The 20000-nt window shown below is 48.8% G+C and overlaps 1 protein-coding gene across 1 annotated transcript in view; it reads right to left on the minus strand.

Annotated features, from left to right (window-relative positions):
* col4a1 (collagen, type IV, alpha 1) overlaps window positions 1–20000 on the minus strand; it is a gene marked incomplete at its 3' end in the record, with an annotated part of 55418 nt that overhangs the window by 9987 nt on the left and 25431 nt on the right. Inside the window, exons 2-30 of the mRNA XM_080550905.1 lie at window positions 16238–16303; window positions 13514–13603; window positions 12509–12553; window positions 12000–12044; window positions 11682–11744; window positions 10595–10648; window positions 10394–10420; window positions 10017–10091; window positions 9698–9760; window positions 9270–9305; window positions 9065–9103; window positions 8170–8265; window positions 7913–7948; window positions 7602–7661; window positions 7158–7196; window positions 6118–6162; window positions 5944–5976; window positions 5518–5578; window positions 5292–5327; window positions 4386–4532; window positions 4112–4195; window positions 3455–3538; window positions 3104–3174; window positions 2068–2259; window positions 1377–1545; window positions 1177–1269; window positions 652–756; window positions 359–456; window positions 1–15 (exon numbers count right to left, since the gene is read on the minus strand). The exon at window positions 1–15 is cut by the window's left edge and continues 136 nt beyond it. Coding sequence (XP_080407031.1) covers window positions 1–15; window positions 359–456; window positions 652–756; window positions 1177–1269; window positions 1377–1545; window positions 2068–2259; window positions 3104–3174; window positions 3455–3538; window positions 4112–4195; window positions 4386–4532; window positions 5292–5327; window positions 5518–5578; window positions 5944–5976; window positions 6118–6162; window positions 7158–7196; window positions 7602–7661; window positions 7913–7948; window positions 8170–8265; window positions 9065–9103; window positions 9270–9305; window positions 9698–9760; window positions 10017–10091; window positions 10394–10420; window positions 10595–10648; window positions 11682–11744; window positions 12000–12044; window positions 12509–12553; window positions 13514–13603; window positions 16238–16303 — 2067 coding nt within the window. The remainder of the gene's footprint in view (window positions 16–358; window positions 457–651; window positions 757–1176; window positions 1270–1376; window positions 1546–2067; window positions 2260–3103; window positions 3175–3454; window positions 3539–4111; window positions 4196–4385; window positions 4533–5291; window positions 5328–5517; window positions 5579–5943; window positions 5977–6117; window positions 6163–7157; window positions 7197–7601; window positions 7662–7912; window positions 7949–8169; window positions 8266–9064; window positions 9104–9269; window positions 9306–9697; window positions 9761–10016; window positions 10092–10393; window positions 10421–10594; window positions 10649–11681; window positions 11745–11999; window positions 12045–12508; window positions 12554–13513; window positions 13604–16237; window positions 16304–20000) is intronic.

Genomic DNA, 20000 nt, shown 5'->3' on the forward strand with positions numbered 1-20000 from the left:
GCGGCCTGGCTCACCCTGGAGCAGACACACAGACAGACATCAACCATAGTGTAACTACCATACACACACACATGCACTCACACACACACAGCCATCACACTTGACCATAGAGTAACTACGAAACACACACACACATGCACTCAAACACACAGCCATCATACTTGACCATAGAGCATACACACACACACGCGCACACATGCACACACACACACACGCGCGCGCACGCACGCACGCACGCACGCACGCACGCACGCACGCACGCACGCACGCACGCACGCACGCACGCACGCACGCACACACACACACACACACACACACACACACACACACACACACACACACACACACACACACAGACCTTTGGGCCAGCTGCCCCTGCTCGTCCACTGTGGCCATCTTGTCCTGGTCTCCCTGGTTCACCGGGGAAGCCTGGGGTGCCTGGTATACCAGAGTATCCTAGCAACCAAACACACACACACACACACACACAAACACACATTAAACTCTCTCTCAACAATGAGCCATGTATGAGTACTCATCATCATCATCAACATCATCTTCACCTTCATCATCATCATCATCATCAACATCATCTTCACCATCATCATCATCATCATCTAGATTCTAAGGAAGCTCTAAGGTGTTCTGTACCTTTGGGTCCGGGCGACCCGGGGAATCCGATGCCGGGTCCTCCTGCCTCCCCCTTCAGCCCATGGTGCCCTGGCGTGCCTGCGTCTCCCTGGGTGCCTCTCTCACCTGGGGTCAGGGACAGAGAGGGGGGGGGGGGTCAGGGACAGAGAGGGTGGGGGGTGGGGGGGGTCATCAACAGGTAGACAGGTGTGAAACTGTCAACGTTCGCTCCATCACGTTTCAAGTTAGACAGAGTAATTACGAACTCAGAGGAATATGTATGTTTATGAAAAGAAAGATTAGAACAAATGCAAAACAAAGATGTACTGTATAACAGTTAAAGGAGTTAACTTATGGAATACTTTTGAAAAAGAAATGAAAATGTGTAGTACACTAAAAGGATTTTTAAAAAATACAAAAACATAAGATGATAAACAAGTATAAAACAGAGATATAAATATAGTTTTTGTTTGGTATTTTTGAACTTTTTGTTAACATGCGTAAGTAATGGTGGTGGTGGGCGTGGGGGTAGGGGGGGTTGCTCACCTTGTAGTCCAGGGATGCCAGACTCCCCTCGGGGGCCGGGGATACCCTGAGGTCCGGGGTGACTCACAGCTTTACCTGGCTCGCCTTTGGCCCCTGAGAGACACAACACACAACAACGTTAAGACTCGCTTTGTTTGACTGTATAGATGGTGTGTGTGTGTGTGTCTATGTGTGTGTGTGTGTGTGTGGTGTGTGCCCACCTGGTAGTCCGTCATGTCCTTGGTGGCCTCGTGCACCGGAGGTCCCCTTGTCTCCTGGCTCCCCTAGTCGTCCTGTCCCTGGTACCCCGGGGGGACCCCTCTCTCCCTGGTGGCCGTCCTGACCCGCGTCCCCGTCCAGACCGCGGTCCCCCTTGATGCCCTCCTTGGCCTGCAGGAGGAGAGAGACACTGGTGACGTCTACCGACGAGACGCAGGTGATGTAGACGAGACGCCTATGACTGCGTCGTTGAAAACACGCACGCACGCACGCACGCACGCACCGCACGCACGCACTCACTCACTCACTCACTCACTCACTCACTCACGCACGCACTCACGCACGCACTCACTCACTCACTCACTCCCTCCCTCCTTCCCCCCTCCCTCACGCACGCACTCACTCACTCACTCACCCCCTCCCTCCCTCCCTCCCTCACTCCCTCCTTCCCTCCCTCCCTCACTCACTCACTCACTCCCTCCCTCCCTCCCTCCCTCACTCACTCACTCGCTCCCTCCCTCCCTCACTCCCTCCCACCCTCCCTCCCTCACTCCCTCCCACCCTCCCTCCCTCACTCCCTCCCTCCCACCCTCCCTCCCTCCCACCCTCCCTCCCTCACTCCCTCCTTCCCTCCCCCCCTCCCTCCTTCCCTCCCTCCCTCCCTCCCTCCCTCACACACACACACACACTTACAGGCTCTCCTTTGGGTCCGGGCAGGCCAGGCATGCCGTTGCTTCCTTGCAGGCCGTCCACGCCAGGCAGACCTTGTGAGCCCACGATGCCGGGCAGACCCCGGTCCCCCTTCAGCCCCGGGGCCACGTAGACGTCCCCAGGTTCTCCATGGGCCCCGGGGGACCCCAGCAGCCCAGGGGTACCCACCCGACCCTGGGCAGAGGAGAGAGCGGAGGAGAGGGGGGGCGTCAGAACCAAGGAGGCAGAGGAGGAGTAAAACATCTTAAGAAGGTCAGGTTTGGCCCGCTGTGGCCAGCTGTGCTCACCATGTTCACTGAACCTAACCGCACCTTTATGTGAATTTCAAAAAGGTTCTCAATGCTTTGACATTCGTGCAGATACAAGCCTTATCTTAGGCTCGTTCTTTTTTTTATGGGTTTTTATTGGGTTTCAGCATAGACATGGACAGAACATCATATCTACAACTTAAATCGTAAAACAAAGGGTAAAGAAACAAAGCATAACCCCTAAACAGGGGTAAGTAAGAAAAAAGGGAGAAAATAAGAAGTCTTGTTTACATGTTACTGGTAATATATTCTGAATGGGTATTAAATTAGAAGTTGTCACTTTTCATACAAATGTTAAATTTTCCCCAGTATTTTTCAAATATATTGATTTTGAGTCTCAAAAGGTACGTCATCTTTTCCACAACAAAAATGTCTTGGACAATGTCCAGCCACTGTTCCTGTTTTGGGGGGTTAATATTAAGCCAGTTTCTGGTAACAGCTTTTTTACTTGCTGCAAGTAAAACTTAAGTCAGGTAGATGTCTTCTCTCATTACAACATCAGCAATGTAGGCTCGTTCTTTAACCATTGTCCATACAGGACTCAGTCTCAAAAACTCATGTTGCTATGAGAGGAGTCATTTCCAATGTGGTGGAGCATCTACGTGGTGTACTACGGTAGAACAATGTGGTGGAGCATCTACGTGGTGTAATACGGTAGAACAATGTGGTGGAGCATCTACGTGGTGTACTACGGTAGAACGGTCACTCACAGGGCCCCCGGGAGACCCAGCAGCTCCAGGCTGGCCCACGTCTCCTTTGCTACCCGCCGTTCCAGGATATCCTGCCAGGGGAGGAAGTAGGAAGTAGGAAGTGTCACATTCACATTCACATTCACATTCAAAGTCACAGCCAACTTTATTAGTCTCCTCCACGAACAACACAGCTCCATACAATAAGAGGTAGGAGGCGGGACGCAAAGGAGGCTGGTGAAGGTAGAGATATAGGAGGACGCGTTCATCATCATCCATACATGCAATGAGCCTTTCCTCCCATGTCTGCCTCCCTCAGCCTCCCCCTGTCCCTGGCTCTTCCCCCCCCACCCCCCCACCCCACCACCTCACCTTGGTGTCCCTTAGGTCCCTCGGGGCCGGGCAGACCCGGGGGTCCGAAGGCTTCGCACTGCACACACGTGTCTCCTTGGTCACCTAGAGGAAGGGGGGGAACGAGGCACAATGACCATGGACGCTTCGCTCATGAAAGAAAGACATCATGAGCGAATTATAAGGTTCTATCTCCATTTTTGGTCAAAATTTAGTTTTTTTACATAATCTGATCCATTAGGTGTTTATTAATGCCTGTGTGGTGTTATTTTTAAAATGTTTACATGTTTTAGTTAGTAATTCATAAAATACAAAGGTTCCATCTCACAAAACATAATGGAATGTAAAAACTTTGACGCTCAATATCTCTGAACTGCCCTAAACGGAGATAGAACCTTATCATTCTAAGGTCACGATCGTCTGAGCTGCCAAATATGTCATGTAGTCATGTAATGTTCATATCATGTAAAAAGAAACAATGAACAGTTTTAAAGTGTTAAATATGTAAACCTCAACTGATTTACAATGAGAGAGGGAGAGAGAGAGAGAGAGAGAGAGAGAGAGAGAGAGAGAGAGAGAGAGAGAGAGAGAGAGAGATCTAGTGACTCATCTAATCATACTCATTGTTGATAGACAGACTGGAGGCCCAAGCCCAGACCCCCAAACCCCTCCTCTTACCTTTCTGTCCCAGCTCCCCCTGCAGTCCCTGAGGCCCGGGGGGGCCGGGGGGCCCAAATTCAATGTCAGGACACTCCCCATCACCTGTAGACAACACACACACACACATACACACACACACACAACACACACACAACACACGCACAACACAGGTGAGAGACAGACGACTCAAACCTGTGTCTCCTATATCCTATAAGACTCAGTCGGTACACATCGTTGATGGATGGGGAGTGTCAGTGTCATGTGATTTTCGGGAATAAATAAATGCACCTACCCGCAGGGCCAGGGGGTCCGGAAGGTCCAACAAGCCCGTCTTGTCCAGGCGGCCCTCGGAGAGACTGGCCGTCAGAACCTCTGTCCCCCTTCAAGCCCAACTCTCCTTTCAGACCCCTCTCTCCGGCCGGCCCCTCGATGTGGCTGCCTAAAATAGACCCCAGGGGAGGAGGGATACAGTCAGACAGGGCGGATCACTGACTTCACCGTCCGACATGTTGAAATCATGACATCATACACGAAGGGGAGAGATGACAGGAAGTCATTCACTTTAAAGGCATTAACACTTAATCAGCCGTGAGGGGTTCATTTGACCCCCCTGTGAGTAAAATAAATGTTTATATCTTTGCACTCTATCAAATTTCAGGACCCTCCTTTCATGACTTTTCCTAGATATGTGCGTTCTACCACCCCAGTATCCTTACATTTTCAAAATCACATCAGGATAAGCTAGTATAAAGCTTTTTTTGCAGTTTTTCTGTGTAGGAAGCAGGCTAATTTACAAGCGGCCAACTAGTGGTCGTTGTGTGTAAGTAGCAGCTTCGCATTGTAAAGACTATGGTCATTTGACCCCCGAGGCGGTTCTTATAGTTGGTAAAACAGACACGGCTGTTCTAGTGTTAAAGTATGTAGATTTGAAAGATAATGAGATCATGTGATGAAGTAGTCGTATTAGTCCAAACAAAGCATTTTCTAAAACCTGGTGTCGGATTAGGACACTGGCCTTTGCGTGCCTGTTTCACATTTGATGTGTTTATATTTATAAGGATATGCACATGTGTGGTGCTATTCGAAAACGTAGTATGCACTTTTTTGAAGTGTTCAGTGTGGCCAGCAGGGGGCAGCAATACGCAAAACGACATGCTGTTCCGTTATGCACTCATGGTGTGTTCGTTCTGTCACCTACCTGGGGGACCAGGAGCTCCTCCAGAACCAGGGTAACCTGGGGAAAGGAGAGGAGAATCAAGTGTTGATAGTCATTGAAGCTGCAAAGCATTTTTCTCCCATGAATGCTAGTCCACTGAGGACCTAAACAGTAGGAGCTTGATTTGATAAAGACAATGTCTGAGTTGATGTTGTGGTGGTGGGTTGTCCTTATAGAATGTGGGGTTGGGGGGAGTTGGGGGTCACACCTGTGTCTCCTTGTAAGCCTGGGAGACCAGGAGCGCCAGGAGCGCCAGGAGCGCCGTCACCCTAGAGACGACACACACACACAGAGGCTGGTCACTTCCTCTGGTGCTGATGCATGACAACACATATAACATTCGCCTGTCCATTAAATAACGGCTTTTAAACTGAATCCCCCTCATCAGTGCCTTGTACATTTGTTTGCGTTATATTGATAAACTTTTGTCTCACTTGGGACACACATTCAAGGTTTTGGAACATTGCATGTTGCCCTCGTGTTTTTTTTTATTTTTTAAAGGGGATGTCGCCATCTGCTGGCTATTTAAAATCATTGCATCTCTATGTGACGCTCGGTTTGAGGAGGAGCTGAGAGAAAGACAGAGGTGTTTTTATTAGCAGGATATTGACATAGAGATAATAATAATACGTACATATCCAGGAGGTCCTCTCTCTCCCTTTTCACCCTAAAATACAGAAACACAAGAGGACATGAGAACTGACCTTCTGAAAGGCTCATTTACGATCAAAACATTTCCAATAATTTGTGTAATAATTTCCAATAATTCATTCATTAACAGGTACAGTGTGAAGGGCAGTTAGTTTACCGGTATTCCATTGTATCCACCGTCTCCAGATTTGCCTTTCTCCCCCTACGAGAACAGATGACAATGATCAGCTACGACACAAACATAATAATATACTCATAATAATTATAATACTAAGAAAAAAAGACAAAAGATGCCAATAAGCAGACACTTTTATCTAAGTACAGTGCATTGAGTGCTATAATTTTTTTAGCATATGGTCCAACAGGAATCAAGGTAGGTACAGAACGCTAAGGTGCTAAAGGGCTCGCTTGCTTTGGCAAAAGCCTGATCCCCGCAGCCGTTGTTGCCTTAAATAATAGACTACGCTGAGTGTGTGTACTTGTGTATCTGTCATGTGTAGTACTGTCTGTTGTTGTCTGTGTTATACGGTGTCGTATGTATATATGTATACTGTACAGTGGTGTGAAAATGAATTCCCCCCTGGGGACAATAAATCTAATCTAATCTTCCTCATGCCATTCCATGTGTTACAACAGGGTACATACAGGAATCTTGAGGTTAATTTGAAAGTGACAGTTGGATCTAAGTGACAGTTGACACTAGAACAGCCGTGTCTATGTTACCTACTCAGGGTATATACAGGAATCTTGAGGTTAATTTCAATACCTTTCTAAGACTTTTTAAAGACCTTGTCAATATTTTTCCAGACCTCACCGCCACTTCGAGCTGTAACCGTTGACATCAGTGACACCTTTAACTTAACAGCTTTAGTTTGCAATAGACTAGACCACTATCATACAACAGAATCTCCGGTTCATCTTTGTTTTTTAATAAAACTAATAAATTCACGAACTTGTACTAAACGTTTTTAGGACTCAAACTCTTTGGACAGAGTCTAATTCAGAAAAATACCAACAAAATTCAAGACCTCATAAAATCGTGATAAGACTTTTTAATACTTATTAAGGGTCTTGATTTTCCCAAAATTTATTTATCAACTTTCAATACTTTTCAAGACACCACGGATACCCTGTACAAAGAGCCTGTCCTCCGATGTGTCCCTCCACCGCCCTCTGCCGGAGGGTGTGGCTCATTACCTTGTGTCCACTGCCCTCTCCATCCTTGCCAGTTTTGCCCTGAAATCCAAACAAGACAGAAAGTCAGTGGTGACACAATCATCGTCATTGCTGAGACATAATATTATCCCTGACTGATACCATGCCTAGTGTTGGTCCATATTGTTAATTCAAACTAAGGTTGTTTCAGCTGGTTTCATTTATGTACAACATCTGTTATTATACTGTAAATACAATGTGACCGCGTTTTATTAAAAGGTCCTCATGTTGGGAATTGTGAAACCTTTTCCACATCATTTGAAAGCTTACAATGAATCTACCCTTTCATAATCTGGAAAAAAAACTGGAAAATGATGTTTTTAACCAGACCCAGTCACCAATTTGATTGATTGATTGATTGATTGAGAACCTTGCTCAATCCAAAGGAATGTAATAAAAAAAAATGAATCTTATGATGTCACTCACTCTTGGTCCGGCCGGGCCCTGTTCTCCCTTGATCCCGTGCTGATAGGCCAGGCAGGCGCCCTGAGGAGAACAACGACCAGGGGTTAGAATGTCTCTCCCACACAGTAGCAGAATCAGAATCAGAATCAGAATCAGAATCAGAAGACTTTATTGCCATGAAATGTAAACATGTTAGGAATTTGGTTTCGGACAGTGGAGCGCAGTTTACAGCAGGACAGGTGCAAGACAGGACAAGACAGTACAAACCAACATCATAGTGCAAAAAGTAATAAATAAATATAAATGTAAGAAGTGAGACATATAACACTCACCGTGTCTCCTTTCTCTCCAGTGTCTCCCGTCTCTCCCTGCAAGACAGACACAATATATGAGTCATCTACTGAAAGACAGACACAATATATGAGTAATCTACTGAAAGACAGACACAATATATGAGTCATCTACTGAAAGGTAGACACTGATCTAATCCATGACTCATAACGTCATGGATTAGCATCGTTCATTATGATTGGTTATTATTGTATAGGAGAGGAGGAGAGGAGAGGGGAGGAGAGGAGAGGAGGAGTACCGGCGGTCCAGGTACGTATGTCAGAGTGGGGCTGCCTTTCGCTTCGTGGGCTGGAGGTCCGGGGGGGCCGGGGGGTCCACGGAAGCCTTGGGAACCCTGGGAGGAGAGGGAGAGAGCGTGGGGGTACACAGCATGAGAAGGGGCCACAGTCCAATAAAGTCAACTCCTTATAATGCACATTGGATAGGTGCAAACTCTATGGAAGTGCAGAGCAGTGTGCCTGGCCTAATTCCAAATCTGGCTGACTTAAGCTGTCGACATACTTTGGTTTGGATTCAGTGGATTGGTTTGATCCAAGCCCCATGGCAAACTGGATATTAGTTGGATTTTTACCCCCCAAGGAGAAAATATGATACAGATGTTGTGACTAATGAGGCCATTGTGGTGACCCACTGTACATAAGACATTCCCCTGACACTATGGAGGAGGTACGGCTCCTTTAAGACGAGGAGTTGAGAGTTCAACCCAGGGGCTTTCTGGGTAGTGTTTTAGAGTTAGCCTTTTCTGTTGAGACACGAGAGTTTCACGTGAAGTTGTTGTTACCCTATGCTGTTGCACTGTTATGCTATTGCTGCTGTTCTGACATTCAAAGTAGGGAAGGAAAACGTCCGACTCGACAACCTGTCTACCGTCTCCTCGTTTCTACTCACTCCCACACCATGTCTATGATACGAGTACGTCTCTCTCAGTAAAGTTTGGAAAACTTCTTCGGGTGCAAACAACTCATTTGTGAAGGAAAGGAAGAGTGCATTCACTCTAAATATTATTCATATTATGTATTGCATTTCCAGCAGAGGTCAAGAACTGGTTTTCGCCTTCTTCAGCGAACGCTTCCGTTCTTGATCAACAATCCATATTTGAGGAGCGTTCAAACGAACGGCCGCGTCTCTCTCACCTTGTCTCCCTTCTCACTCACGAACGACAGCCGGTCACCCTGGAGGAGAGGAGGGAACAACACAACGGCCTGTTACATCACTTCCTGTTTCATCATTTACCCTTTCCTCTGACATCACCACTAGGAGGGGGATCTGATGGGATGATGATCAAAATGTGTGTGTGGGGGGGAAGGGGGGTAACTGGTTAACTCCAGCCAAGCTTACCTTCTCTCCTGGTAGACCAGGGGGGCCTGTGAAGCCCTGAGGGAGGGAGGGAGGGAGGCAGGGAGGGAGGGAGGCAGGGAGGGAGGGAGGGAGGGAGGGAGGGAGGAAGGGAGGCAGGGAGAGAGGGAGGGAGGGAGGGAGGGATGGAGGGAAGAAGGAAGAGATACAATCAGTTAGACGGTCAGTCAGAAACCACAGATAGAAGCTCTGTCAGGCTAATATCTTGATTGTCTTGCATACAGTATGTGTCCTTAAAGCATGACATTGAAGCAATTCTTCAAAGAGTGTCTCTCCCTCTTTCTTTCTCTCTGGTTTGTAACAATTTTGTTCTGTGACACTCTCTGATTCTCTTGGTCACACAGGAAAAAGAGCTGGTCTAGAACTGGAGTCCAGTCCGATATTGGTCTGGTGTTGGTCTGGTCACTCACTCTGGGTCCTTCTGACCCCTGTGGTCCTGAGGGGCCTACAGGTCCATTCGGTCCATTCGGTCCCTATGGGGAAACACATCAGGACAGGAAGAGGAGGAGTTATCAATCACATAAAGACACGTACATGCTCACACACACACATTTAAACACACGCACACACACTCTCTATCTCTCACACGCACACACACTCTCACACACACACACACAAACACACACACTCAAACCCCCCCACCCACACCCGCCCACACACACACAGACACACACTCAAACCCCCCCACCCATACACACACACACACACACACACACACATAGTACGTACAGGTAGACCAGGTATTCCAGGGAATCCTTTATCTCCTCTCAGTGGGATAACTCCCATAACTCCACCTGGGTCACCCTGGGAGAGACAGAGACAGAGATGCTTTAGGGACGGGCAGACGCAGACAGAACAACACACAGTCTGGTGACAGAGACCTTCTACTCGCGTCCTTCAAGCTCCACAGTCTTCTACGGTCATACAGAGTCTTCTACGGTCATACAGAGTCTTCTACGGTCATACAGAGTCTTCTACGGTCATACAGAGTCTTCTACGGTCATACAGAGTCTTCTACGGTCATACAGAGTCTTCTACGGTCATACAGAGTCTTCTACTGTCATACAGAGAGGTATAGAATCTACAATTCCTCAGCGTTCACTTACTTTCATTCCTGTAATTCCGGGGATACCCTGAGGAGAGAGAAGAGGGGAGTTTGGACAGTCAGTACTCAGTGTGGTGGAGTGGTAAATACAGTGGACTGATAGAACTTATGTAGAACTTATACATCTTATGTCATATGACGGGTGTGTGTGTGCTCTAATGTCATGTCGTGTCAGTGTGGAGGAGGTCATGTGACAGCTTACAGGCGGGCCCTGCAGGCCGGGGAACCCAGAAATGCCGTCTTTGCCGTGTTCTCCCTGGAACACACAGACACAGCAACGTTAACTCACAACTGACCAGGGGGTTGAGGTAAAGGGTGACAGGGGGGTTGAGGTAAAGGATGACAGGGGGTTGAGGTAAAGGATGACAGGGGGTTGAGGTAAAGGATGACAGGGGGTTGAGGTGAGGGGTGACAGGGGGTTGAGGTGAAGGATGACAGGGGGTTGAGGTAAAGGATGACAGGGGGTTGAGGTGACAGGGGGTTGAGGTAAAGGATGACAGGGGGTTGAGGTGAGGGATGACAGGGGGTTGAGGTGAAGGATGACAGGGGGTTGAGGTAAAGGATGACAGGGGGTTGAGGTGACAGGGGGTTGAGGTAAAGGATGACAGGGGGTTGAGGTGAGGGATGACAGGGGGTTGAGGTAAAGGATGACAGGGGGTTGAGGTGAGGGGTGACAGGGGGTTGAGGTAAAGGATGACAGGGGGTTGAGGTAAAGGATGACAGGGGGTTGAGGTAAAGGATGACAGGGGGTTGAGGTGAGGGGTGACAGGGGGTTGAGGTGAAGGATGACAGGGGGTTGAGGTGAGGGGTGACAGGGGGTTGAGGTGAAGGATGACAGGGGGTTGAGGTAAAGGATGACAGGGGGTTGAGGTAAAGGATGACAGGGGGTTGAGGTAAAGGATGACAGGGGGTTGAGGTAAAGGATGACAGGGGGTTGAGGTAAAGGATGACAGGGGGTTGAGGTAAAGGATGACAGGGGGTTGAGGTAAAGGATGACAGGGGGTTGAGGTGAGGGGTGACAGGGGGTTGAGGTAAAGGATGACAGGGGGTTGAGGTGAGGGGTGACAGGGGGTTGAGGTAAAGGATGACAGGGGGTTGAGGTAAAGGGTGACAGGGGGTTGAGGTAAAGGATGACAGGGGGTTGAGGTGAGGGATGACAGGGGGTTGAGGTGAGGGTGACAGGGGGTTGAGGTGAGGGGGGCCGGGGGGTTGAGGTGAGGGGTGACAGGGGGGTTGGGGGTTGAGGGTCTGTAATAGCAGAGAACTCTCCAGCTTAAACCTTGACTTACTTTTGTCCCATTGCACCCTGGGATACCGTACGATCCAGGGGGGCCATCTTGTCCGGGAATGCCCTGCGAAAGGGAGGCGAAGACAAACACACACACACACGCACACACACACACACACACACACACGCACACAAACACACACACACACACACACAGACACACACACGCACATGTCAGCCATTTCAACACATTTGTGAGGAAGAACACACAGCTGGTAAAAAACGTGAGGTCAGACAGTGCCTCCCTGCTCAGTGCAGACTGACACAGACACACAGCTAGCCACAGCTAGCCACACAGCTAGCCCTGTTCAGAACCTACCGGAAGTCCTGGGTTTCCCGGGAAGCCTGGCAAACCGGACGGGCCCTGCAAGACATGACATGACATCATTTTACATTTACATTTACATTTTTTGGCATTTAGCAGACACCTTATTCCAAAGCGACTTACAATCAATACATTTGAATACTAAGCAAGTGAATCATCAATCCACCAGTCGTAGCAGGAAGAGTAATCCAGCTCAGGCCCGGGGCCATTGATAGAAGGACAAACCTCCTTCTAAACCTAGTTTTTTTTAATTTATTTTTTACACTGGAGAAACAGAGAAACAGTACAAGGGGGGCAATAGAAGTTGTTAGGGACACGGTAGAGGGGAAAAGCAGGTGTCTTTAGGAGACGTAGTGCTGAGGGGCAGAAGATGTCTCAGCAAACCAGCACACACTCCACATAAGGAGGCATAGAGAATGATCATCATTTTAAAAACGTATTCAATCCAAAATGACACATGACCACACATACTCAGATCCTAGGATATTGTACATTGTACTCACACGTGCGCCTTTCAGTCCAGGAGATCCGTTCTGTCCATAATCGCCCTAGGAAGAAGCAAGTGACATAACGACATTATCCAGGGGACGTTCACCAATCACCATGACATCAGGGTGACATTGATGGAACACTAGTGTTGTTTTTCTTTGTGTGTGTGTCTTTGTGATTAAAGACCCTTTGGCATTTTGCGGTGTGTGATCTCAGGTGTGTGATCTCAGGTGTGTGTGATCTCAGGTGTGTGATCTCAGGTGTGTGATCTCAGGTGTGTGGTCTCAGGTGTGTGGTCTCAGGTGTGTGATCTCAGGTGTGGTGTGTGATCTCGGGTGTGTGATCTCAGGTGTGTGGTCTCAGGTGTGTGTGATCTCAGGTGTGTGATCTCAGGTGTGTGATCTCAGGTGTGGTGTGATCTCAGGTGTGTGATCTCAGGTGTGTGGTCTCAGGTGTGTGGTCTCAGGTGTGTGATCTCAGGTGTGTGGTCTCAGGTGTGTGGTCTCAGGTGTGTGATCTCAGGTGTGTGATCTCAGGTGTGTGTGATCCCAGGTGTGTGATCTCAGGTGTGTGATCTCAGGTGTGTGATCTCAGGTGTGTGATCTCAGGTGTGTGATCTCAGGTGTGTGGTCTCAGGTGTGTGATCTCAGGTGTGTGATCTCAGGTGTGTGATCTCAGGTGTGTGATCTCAGGTGTGGTGTGATCTCAGGTGTGTGATCTCAGGTGTGTGGTCTCAGGTGTGTGATCTCAGGTGTGTGGTCTCAGGTGTGTGTGATCTCAGGTGTGTGGTCTCAGGTGGGGGGTCTCAGGTGTGGGGTCTCAGGTGTGGGGTCTCAGGTGTGTGGTGGTCTCAGGTGTGGTGTGGTCTCAGGTGTGTGACCTCAGGTGTGTGATCTCAGGTGTTGTGTGATCTCAGGTGTGTGATCTCAGGTGTGGTGTGATCTCAGGTGTGTGATCTCAGGTGTGTGGTCTCAGGTGTGTGATCTCAGGTGGGGTGCGTTCCCGTCCCTGTCACTCACCTTGGGTCCCATGGGTCCGGCGGGTCCCTCGTTGCCCTGCATGCCCGGGAACCCCATGCTGCCCTGGAGACCTGGGAACCCCCGCTCACCCTGCAACACAACACACACCCAGTCACTTACCACATCTGACCCTGTCTGTCTGTCTCTGTCTGTCTGTCTGTCTGTCTCTGTCTGTCTATCTGTCTGTCTGTCTGTCTGTCTGTCTGTCTGTCTGAACCCCCGCTCCCCCTGCAACACACAACCAGTCACTTACCACATCTGGCCCTGTCTGTCTGTCTCTGTCTGTCTGTCTGTCTGTCTCTGTCTGTCTGTCTGTCTGTCTGTCTGTCTGTCTGTCTGTCTGTGACCAGGTAACCCCCGCTCCCCCTGCAACACACACTCAGTCACTTACCACATCTGACCCTGTCTGTCTGTCTGTCTCTGTCTGTCTGTCTGTCTGTCTGTCTCTGTCTGTCTGTCTGTCTGTGACCAGGGAACCCCCCGCTCCCCCTGCAACACACACTCAGTCACTTACCACATCTCACCCTGTCTGTCTGTCTGTCTGTCTGTCTCTGTCTGTCTGTCTGTCTGTCTGTCTCTCTGTCTCTCTATCTCTCTGTCTCTCTGTCTGTCTGTCTGTCTGTCATATCTGTCTGTCTGTCTGTCTGTCTGTGGTAGAACGCACATATCTAGGAAAAGTCATGAAAGGAGGGTCCTGAAATTATTACAGTACATAGTATAGTATAGTACAAAGATATAACATTTTTCTTTACTCAAATGACCCCGCATGGCTGTTCTAGTGTTAAGGAGGAAAAGAGTAAGTAGAAGAGACAGTTGTTGAGTAGACTGTGTTCATCCTGTCCGCCACTAGAGGGAGCCATAGCCCACGATACAGTGCGGTTGACCCATTGAACTACATTTCTGAGCTGTCAACGTCTAGCAGAGTGAACGAGGGGTTGGTGGGAGGGGGGGGGGGGGGTGCATAGAAAAAGCAGTGTTTTCTTGAGACATTTCTTCTTTTCTCACACATCCGTCCATTCCTCAACTTTCGAGACCCGGCTGGAACATAAAACTCTGGACCATGGGAACCAGGACACGGGCCTGTCGCCAAGGGAACAGAAGCGCTGTTCGTGGGCGGCAGGAAATGACATCACCGCAAAATATGCGAGGTTTTTCAAATTGAAACCGCTGTTTTGAATGTTGCCTCGACACCTTCCAAAGGGGAGAGGAGGGGTGGAGCATGACTTCACTAGGCCTCGGTCCAGAGAACACACAGGGACTTTCCTGAGTCACCTACTAACTCTGTCTGGCTACTGTTTCAAGGATAGTGAGCCAGGGGGGGAGGCTGGTGGAGGTAGAACATCGGAGGACGGTCTCATTGTAACTGTGCACGGAACGGAACCATTCCAACCACACCGTTCCTTCTTCTGTTCCGTGCATTACGATGAGCCCGTCCTCCGATTTCTACCTCCACCAGCCTCCCCATGTCACTGACATGCCCTGCCACTTGAACGGCCTTCTTCTTCTTCAGACAGAGAATCGGTGAAAAAAACCTCATACTGTGACTGTGAGTCAGTGAATAGCAGCGGAGGCTGGTGGAGGTAGAAATCGGAGGTCGGGGCTTTCTCGTAAGTTAACGCATGGAATGCATTACAACCAGCCTGTCCTCCGATTATTTCTACCTCCACCAGCCTCCTCTGGAATGAACATGATATTGTAAGTCGCTGAACAGCCATCGTGCTGTCTCTGCGTCAGTGAAAGCAGTGGTGTAGTCTAGTTGTTTCTAGTGGGTATACTGTGATTTTTCCCTCCCAGCCTCATATCGTTAATTTTGGAAACGCCATAAAAATAAATCTGCGCTCCCTGTCTAACGTTATATATATCTAACATTACATGTTATAAGGCTGATCTGTGCATGACAGTGCTGCATTTTGACATAATTTCATGTCGCATTTTCCCCCCCGTTGATGGTATACGACGACATAGTCAGTCCCAATGGTCCAAAAGTCAAGTGCTTTGTAACACAGACGGGGTGAATCTTATGAATTGTGAAAGTGTGAAAGTTCTGTCACAAAACGCTGCTACGTATCCTCACACATTTTTAAGTGGGTATACGGAAATCCATGGCCTTTCCTAGTGAGTGTACGGCGTAGTCCTGCGTATATCACGTAGACTACACCACTGGAACATTCTAGTTCTACACCACTGGAACATTCTAGTTCGACACCACTGAGTGAAAGGGCTTGGTGGCCCACTGTAAGCCCAGGCGGGAGGGGTTCTCTGCTGGCTGTGTGTGAGAGGCTCTTTTCTTTTGGGTCCGGAGGGACTTCAGCGGCCGGCCCAGCTGTGTGTCCGGACATGCTCTAATTCCCGCCTGATCCCCCCCCCCCCCCGTTCCCATCCTGATCCCTGGTCCGTGACGGCGCTGCGATCCTTCGTTTTCCAGCCAGGCCCGCTGGGTCCCACTGGGCCGACCCCCGTGAGGGCCCGGCTTAACAGTGTAGCCTCACACACACACACATACACACACACACACACACACACACACTCACACAGCCTTGCTAAGACCCTGACGTACACAGGGTTAGGTTCTGGAGAAAGCAACAGAACTCTAACGTTACGGTTTTTGGTAATCTGAGTGAGTGTGAAAAGAACACACTTGGTGAGATCTGAAAGTGAGAGAGAATGAAGTGATGGGAAGAAAAAAAAAGAGAGAAGTAATAGAGATGAAGAGGTTTTACTCACCTTTCCTCCTTTCACTCCGCTGCAGTCACATGACCCACCGCCACACGATGACCCTGAGCACCCCCCCTACAGAGAGAGAGAGAGAGAGAGAGAGAGAGAGAGAGAGAGAGAGAGAGAGGGAGGGAAGGAGATAGAGAGAGTTATTATCAGCAATCCAGTCAAAATACTTTCATGTAACATGCATCGACAATCAATGACAGACACTGAGATACCCTGTTCTACCACTAGAGGGAGTGTCTAGTCTGAGGCTGAGTGTACCTGGGGAGGCTGGCGGAGGTAGAAATCGGAGGACGGGCTCATTGTAACTCATGGCATGGAATGAGGAATGGTATCAAACACAGCCGGTATGTAAAACGAGCGTTCCTCACATTCTCTCTGCATTTTTTCTTTTAATTCAGCATTTCATCTGGCCTGACCATGTCAGAGACACCATTGACAACATGACGACCCCTACAGCTCTGGGACGAACCAGGATAACCTCTTCAGCTATGGGACGAACCAGGATAACTTCTACAGCTCTGGGACGAACCAGGATAACCCCTACAGCTATGGGACGAACCAGGATAACCCCTACAGCTACGGGACGAACCAGGATGACCCCTACAGCTATGGGACGAACCAGGATAACCCCTACAGCTATGGGACGAACCAGGATAACCCCTACAGCTACGGGACGAACCAGGATAACCTCTACAGCTATGGGACGAACCAGGATAACCTCTACAGCTACGGGACGAACCAGGATAACCTCTACAGCTCTGGGACGAACCAGGATAACCCCTACAGCTACGGGACGAACCAGGATAACCCCTACAGCTATGGTACGAACCAGGATAACCTCTACAGCTATGGGACGAACCAGGATAACCTCTACAGCTACGGGACGAACCAGGATAACCTCTACAGCTCTGGGACGAACCAGGATAACCTCTACAGCTACGGGACGAACCAGGATAACCTCTACAGCTCTGGGACGAACCAGGATAACCCCTACAGCTACGGGACGAACCAGGATAACCCCTACAGCTATGGTACGAACCAGGATGACCCCTACAGCTATGGGACGAACCAGGATAACCCCTACAGCTACGGGACGAACCAGGATGACCCCTACAGCTACGGGACGAACCAGGATAACCCCTACAGCTATGGTACGAACCAGGATAACCTCTACAGCTATGGGCCGAACCAGGATAACCTCTACAGCTACGGGACGAACATGGATAACCCCTACAGCTATGGGACGAACCAGGATAACCTCTACAGCTACGGGACGAACCAGGAGAAGAACAAGATGGAGAATGGATTTGAGCATTTCGTGAGCTTAGAATGATAAGGTTCTATCTCTGTTTAGAATGATAAGGTTCTATCTCCGTTTAGAATGATAAGGTTCTATCTCCGTTTAGAATGATAAGGTTCTATCTCCGTTTAGAATGATAAGGTTCTATCTCCGTTTAGGGTAGTTCAGAGATATTGAGCGTCAACGTTTTTACATTCCATTATGTTTTGTGAGATGGAACCTTTGTATTTTATGAATTGCTAATTTAAAAATGTCAACATTTAAAAAAATATATAACACCACACAGGCATTAATAAACACCTAATGGATCAGATTATGTAAAAAACAAACATTTTTTTAAACAAAAATGGAGATAGAACCTTCTAACGTCATGATTTCTCTGCAAATCTATTCTGTTTCTCCTAGCCGAGATCAGACTGATGATGACTGTATACATCCAAATGGTCCTAAAAGGGTCCTAACCATCTCATCACACCAAATAATGTCTCCTACAGCATCAACATGTACCCAGTAACACACACTAGACATGTACAGTATGTCTACTGTAGATGCATCTACACCATTTAAGCAGGGCTGGTTGGGATTCGATGTGCAGCTTCCTAGCAGCTTTCTGTACCAACCCCAGCAGCTATCTAGGTCAGACATCCTACCAGCTGGTCTTAGTCCTCTCTCAATACCCCCACCCCTCCTCTCCTCTTCTCCCCCTCTCCTCTCCTCCTCCCCAGAGCTCTCTTCTCCTCCTCTCCTCTCCTCTCCTCTCCTCTCCTCTCCTCTCCTCTCCTCTCCTCTCCTCCCCCAGAGCTCTCTTCTCCTCTCCTCTCCTCTCCTCTCCCCTCTCCCCTCTCCTCTCCTCTCCTCCTCCCCCCAGAGCTCTCTTCTCCTGTCCTCCTCTCCCCTCCTCCCCTCTCCACTCCTCTCGTCACAGAGGGACCAGAGCCTGGGAACTGGCCTACATCCCTCATCTCCTTCTTTCCTCCTCTCCTCTCCTCCTTTCTCCCCCCCATCCCTCCCTCCCTCCCTCCCTCCCTCTATCAGGCAGCTGTCCCTCCGCTCACGTGCGAGGCGTCCTGCCAAAAGGCTGTCAGGGCTTACAGAGGCCTTCAAGTGTACTAGGCCTAGAGAGGGTACAGCCGTAGATCCACCAATACACACACACACACACACACACACACACACACACACACACACACACACACAGCCCCTCTGCTAGTCTCCACTCTGCCTCATGTTCAAGCTAACTAAATCAATGTGTGTGTCTTGGTGTTGAGAACCCTGAGAAACAGTAGAGTATATTATACTTCTCAAATGACAAGCCGACAGATCCCCCGCCAGTCCCCAGCCTGTCCCATCAGTCTACACTGTGTGTGGCCTAGCAGTGGAGGTAGACATCGGAGGACGGACTCCTCCTAATGCATGGAACGGGATGAGGAGTCATCGTAATGCATCAATTGGCATTCCTCATCCCGTTCCATGCATTAGGATGAGTCCGTCCTCCGATGTCTACCTCCACTCAGGGGCGTAATCTCCACTACATGTCCCCCCACAACATGTCCCCCCCACTTTTCAAAACCTAGATTCTGTCCCCCCCACTTTTTAAACACGATAACGTAAAATTGCTGGCTGCCACCTAAATGATGGTAATGTTACTGTTGGTATCCAGCATGTTTACAGTTAGTTTGTAAAGAATTTTAACTGACCATCCGTAAATTAACTGATTTCAGAGCTTTCTGAAATCTGTATTTACGAATGTGTTTATTATTAAGCTTCGTCTTTTGATGTGCTTGCTTGCTTATAGCACAACCGTTTATGCTTGTCAACAGAGTGATGTGTGTAGTTCTTCATAGATCTAGCCTCTTAATTCTGCCCTCAAAGTGCACCAAATTGATGCATTTTACTTTCAAATGTAAAAAATAAATCTTCCGTGTCCCCCCCACTTCCCAAACCAAAGTTTTGCCCTTGCCTCCACTGCTAGGCCACACACGGTGTAGACTGATGGAAGGTGGGGGACAGGGTGGGGACTGGCGGGGGATCTGTCGGCTGATGAGGAGTCGTCATGGTAACGCATCAGTTGGCATTCCTCATGGCGTTCCATGCATTAGGATGAGACCTCCTCCAGATCCCTACCTCCATGCTAGGTCATCTGACTCATGTGGTTCTTATAACGGTCTTTATAGATCGACTTCAGAGATTTACTGTAATGCGTCAGAGGAAAACTAACCCTCAACACCTGCTTCAAATCAGACCATTATCATAACAAGAGAGAGAGAGAGAGAGAGAGAGAGAGAGAGAGAGAGAGAGAGAGAGAGAGAGAGAGAGAGAGAGACTGAGACTATTTCACTTGCTTTGGCAATGTAAACATATGTTTCCCATGCCAATAAAGCCCCTTTGAACTGAATTGAATTGAGTTGAATTGAGAGAGAGAGAGAGAGAGAGAGAGAGAGAGAGAGAGAGAGAGAGGGAGAG

This window comes from Nansenia antarctica (genome assembly GCF_963989245.1).
Source record: "Nansenia antarctica genome assembly, contig: SCAFFOLD_260, whole genome shotgun sequence".
NCBI classification, from domain to species: Eukaryota; Metazoa; Chordata; class Actinopteri; order Argentiniformes; family Microstomatidae; genus Nansenia; species Nansenia antarctica.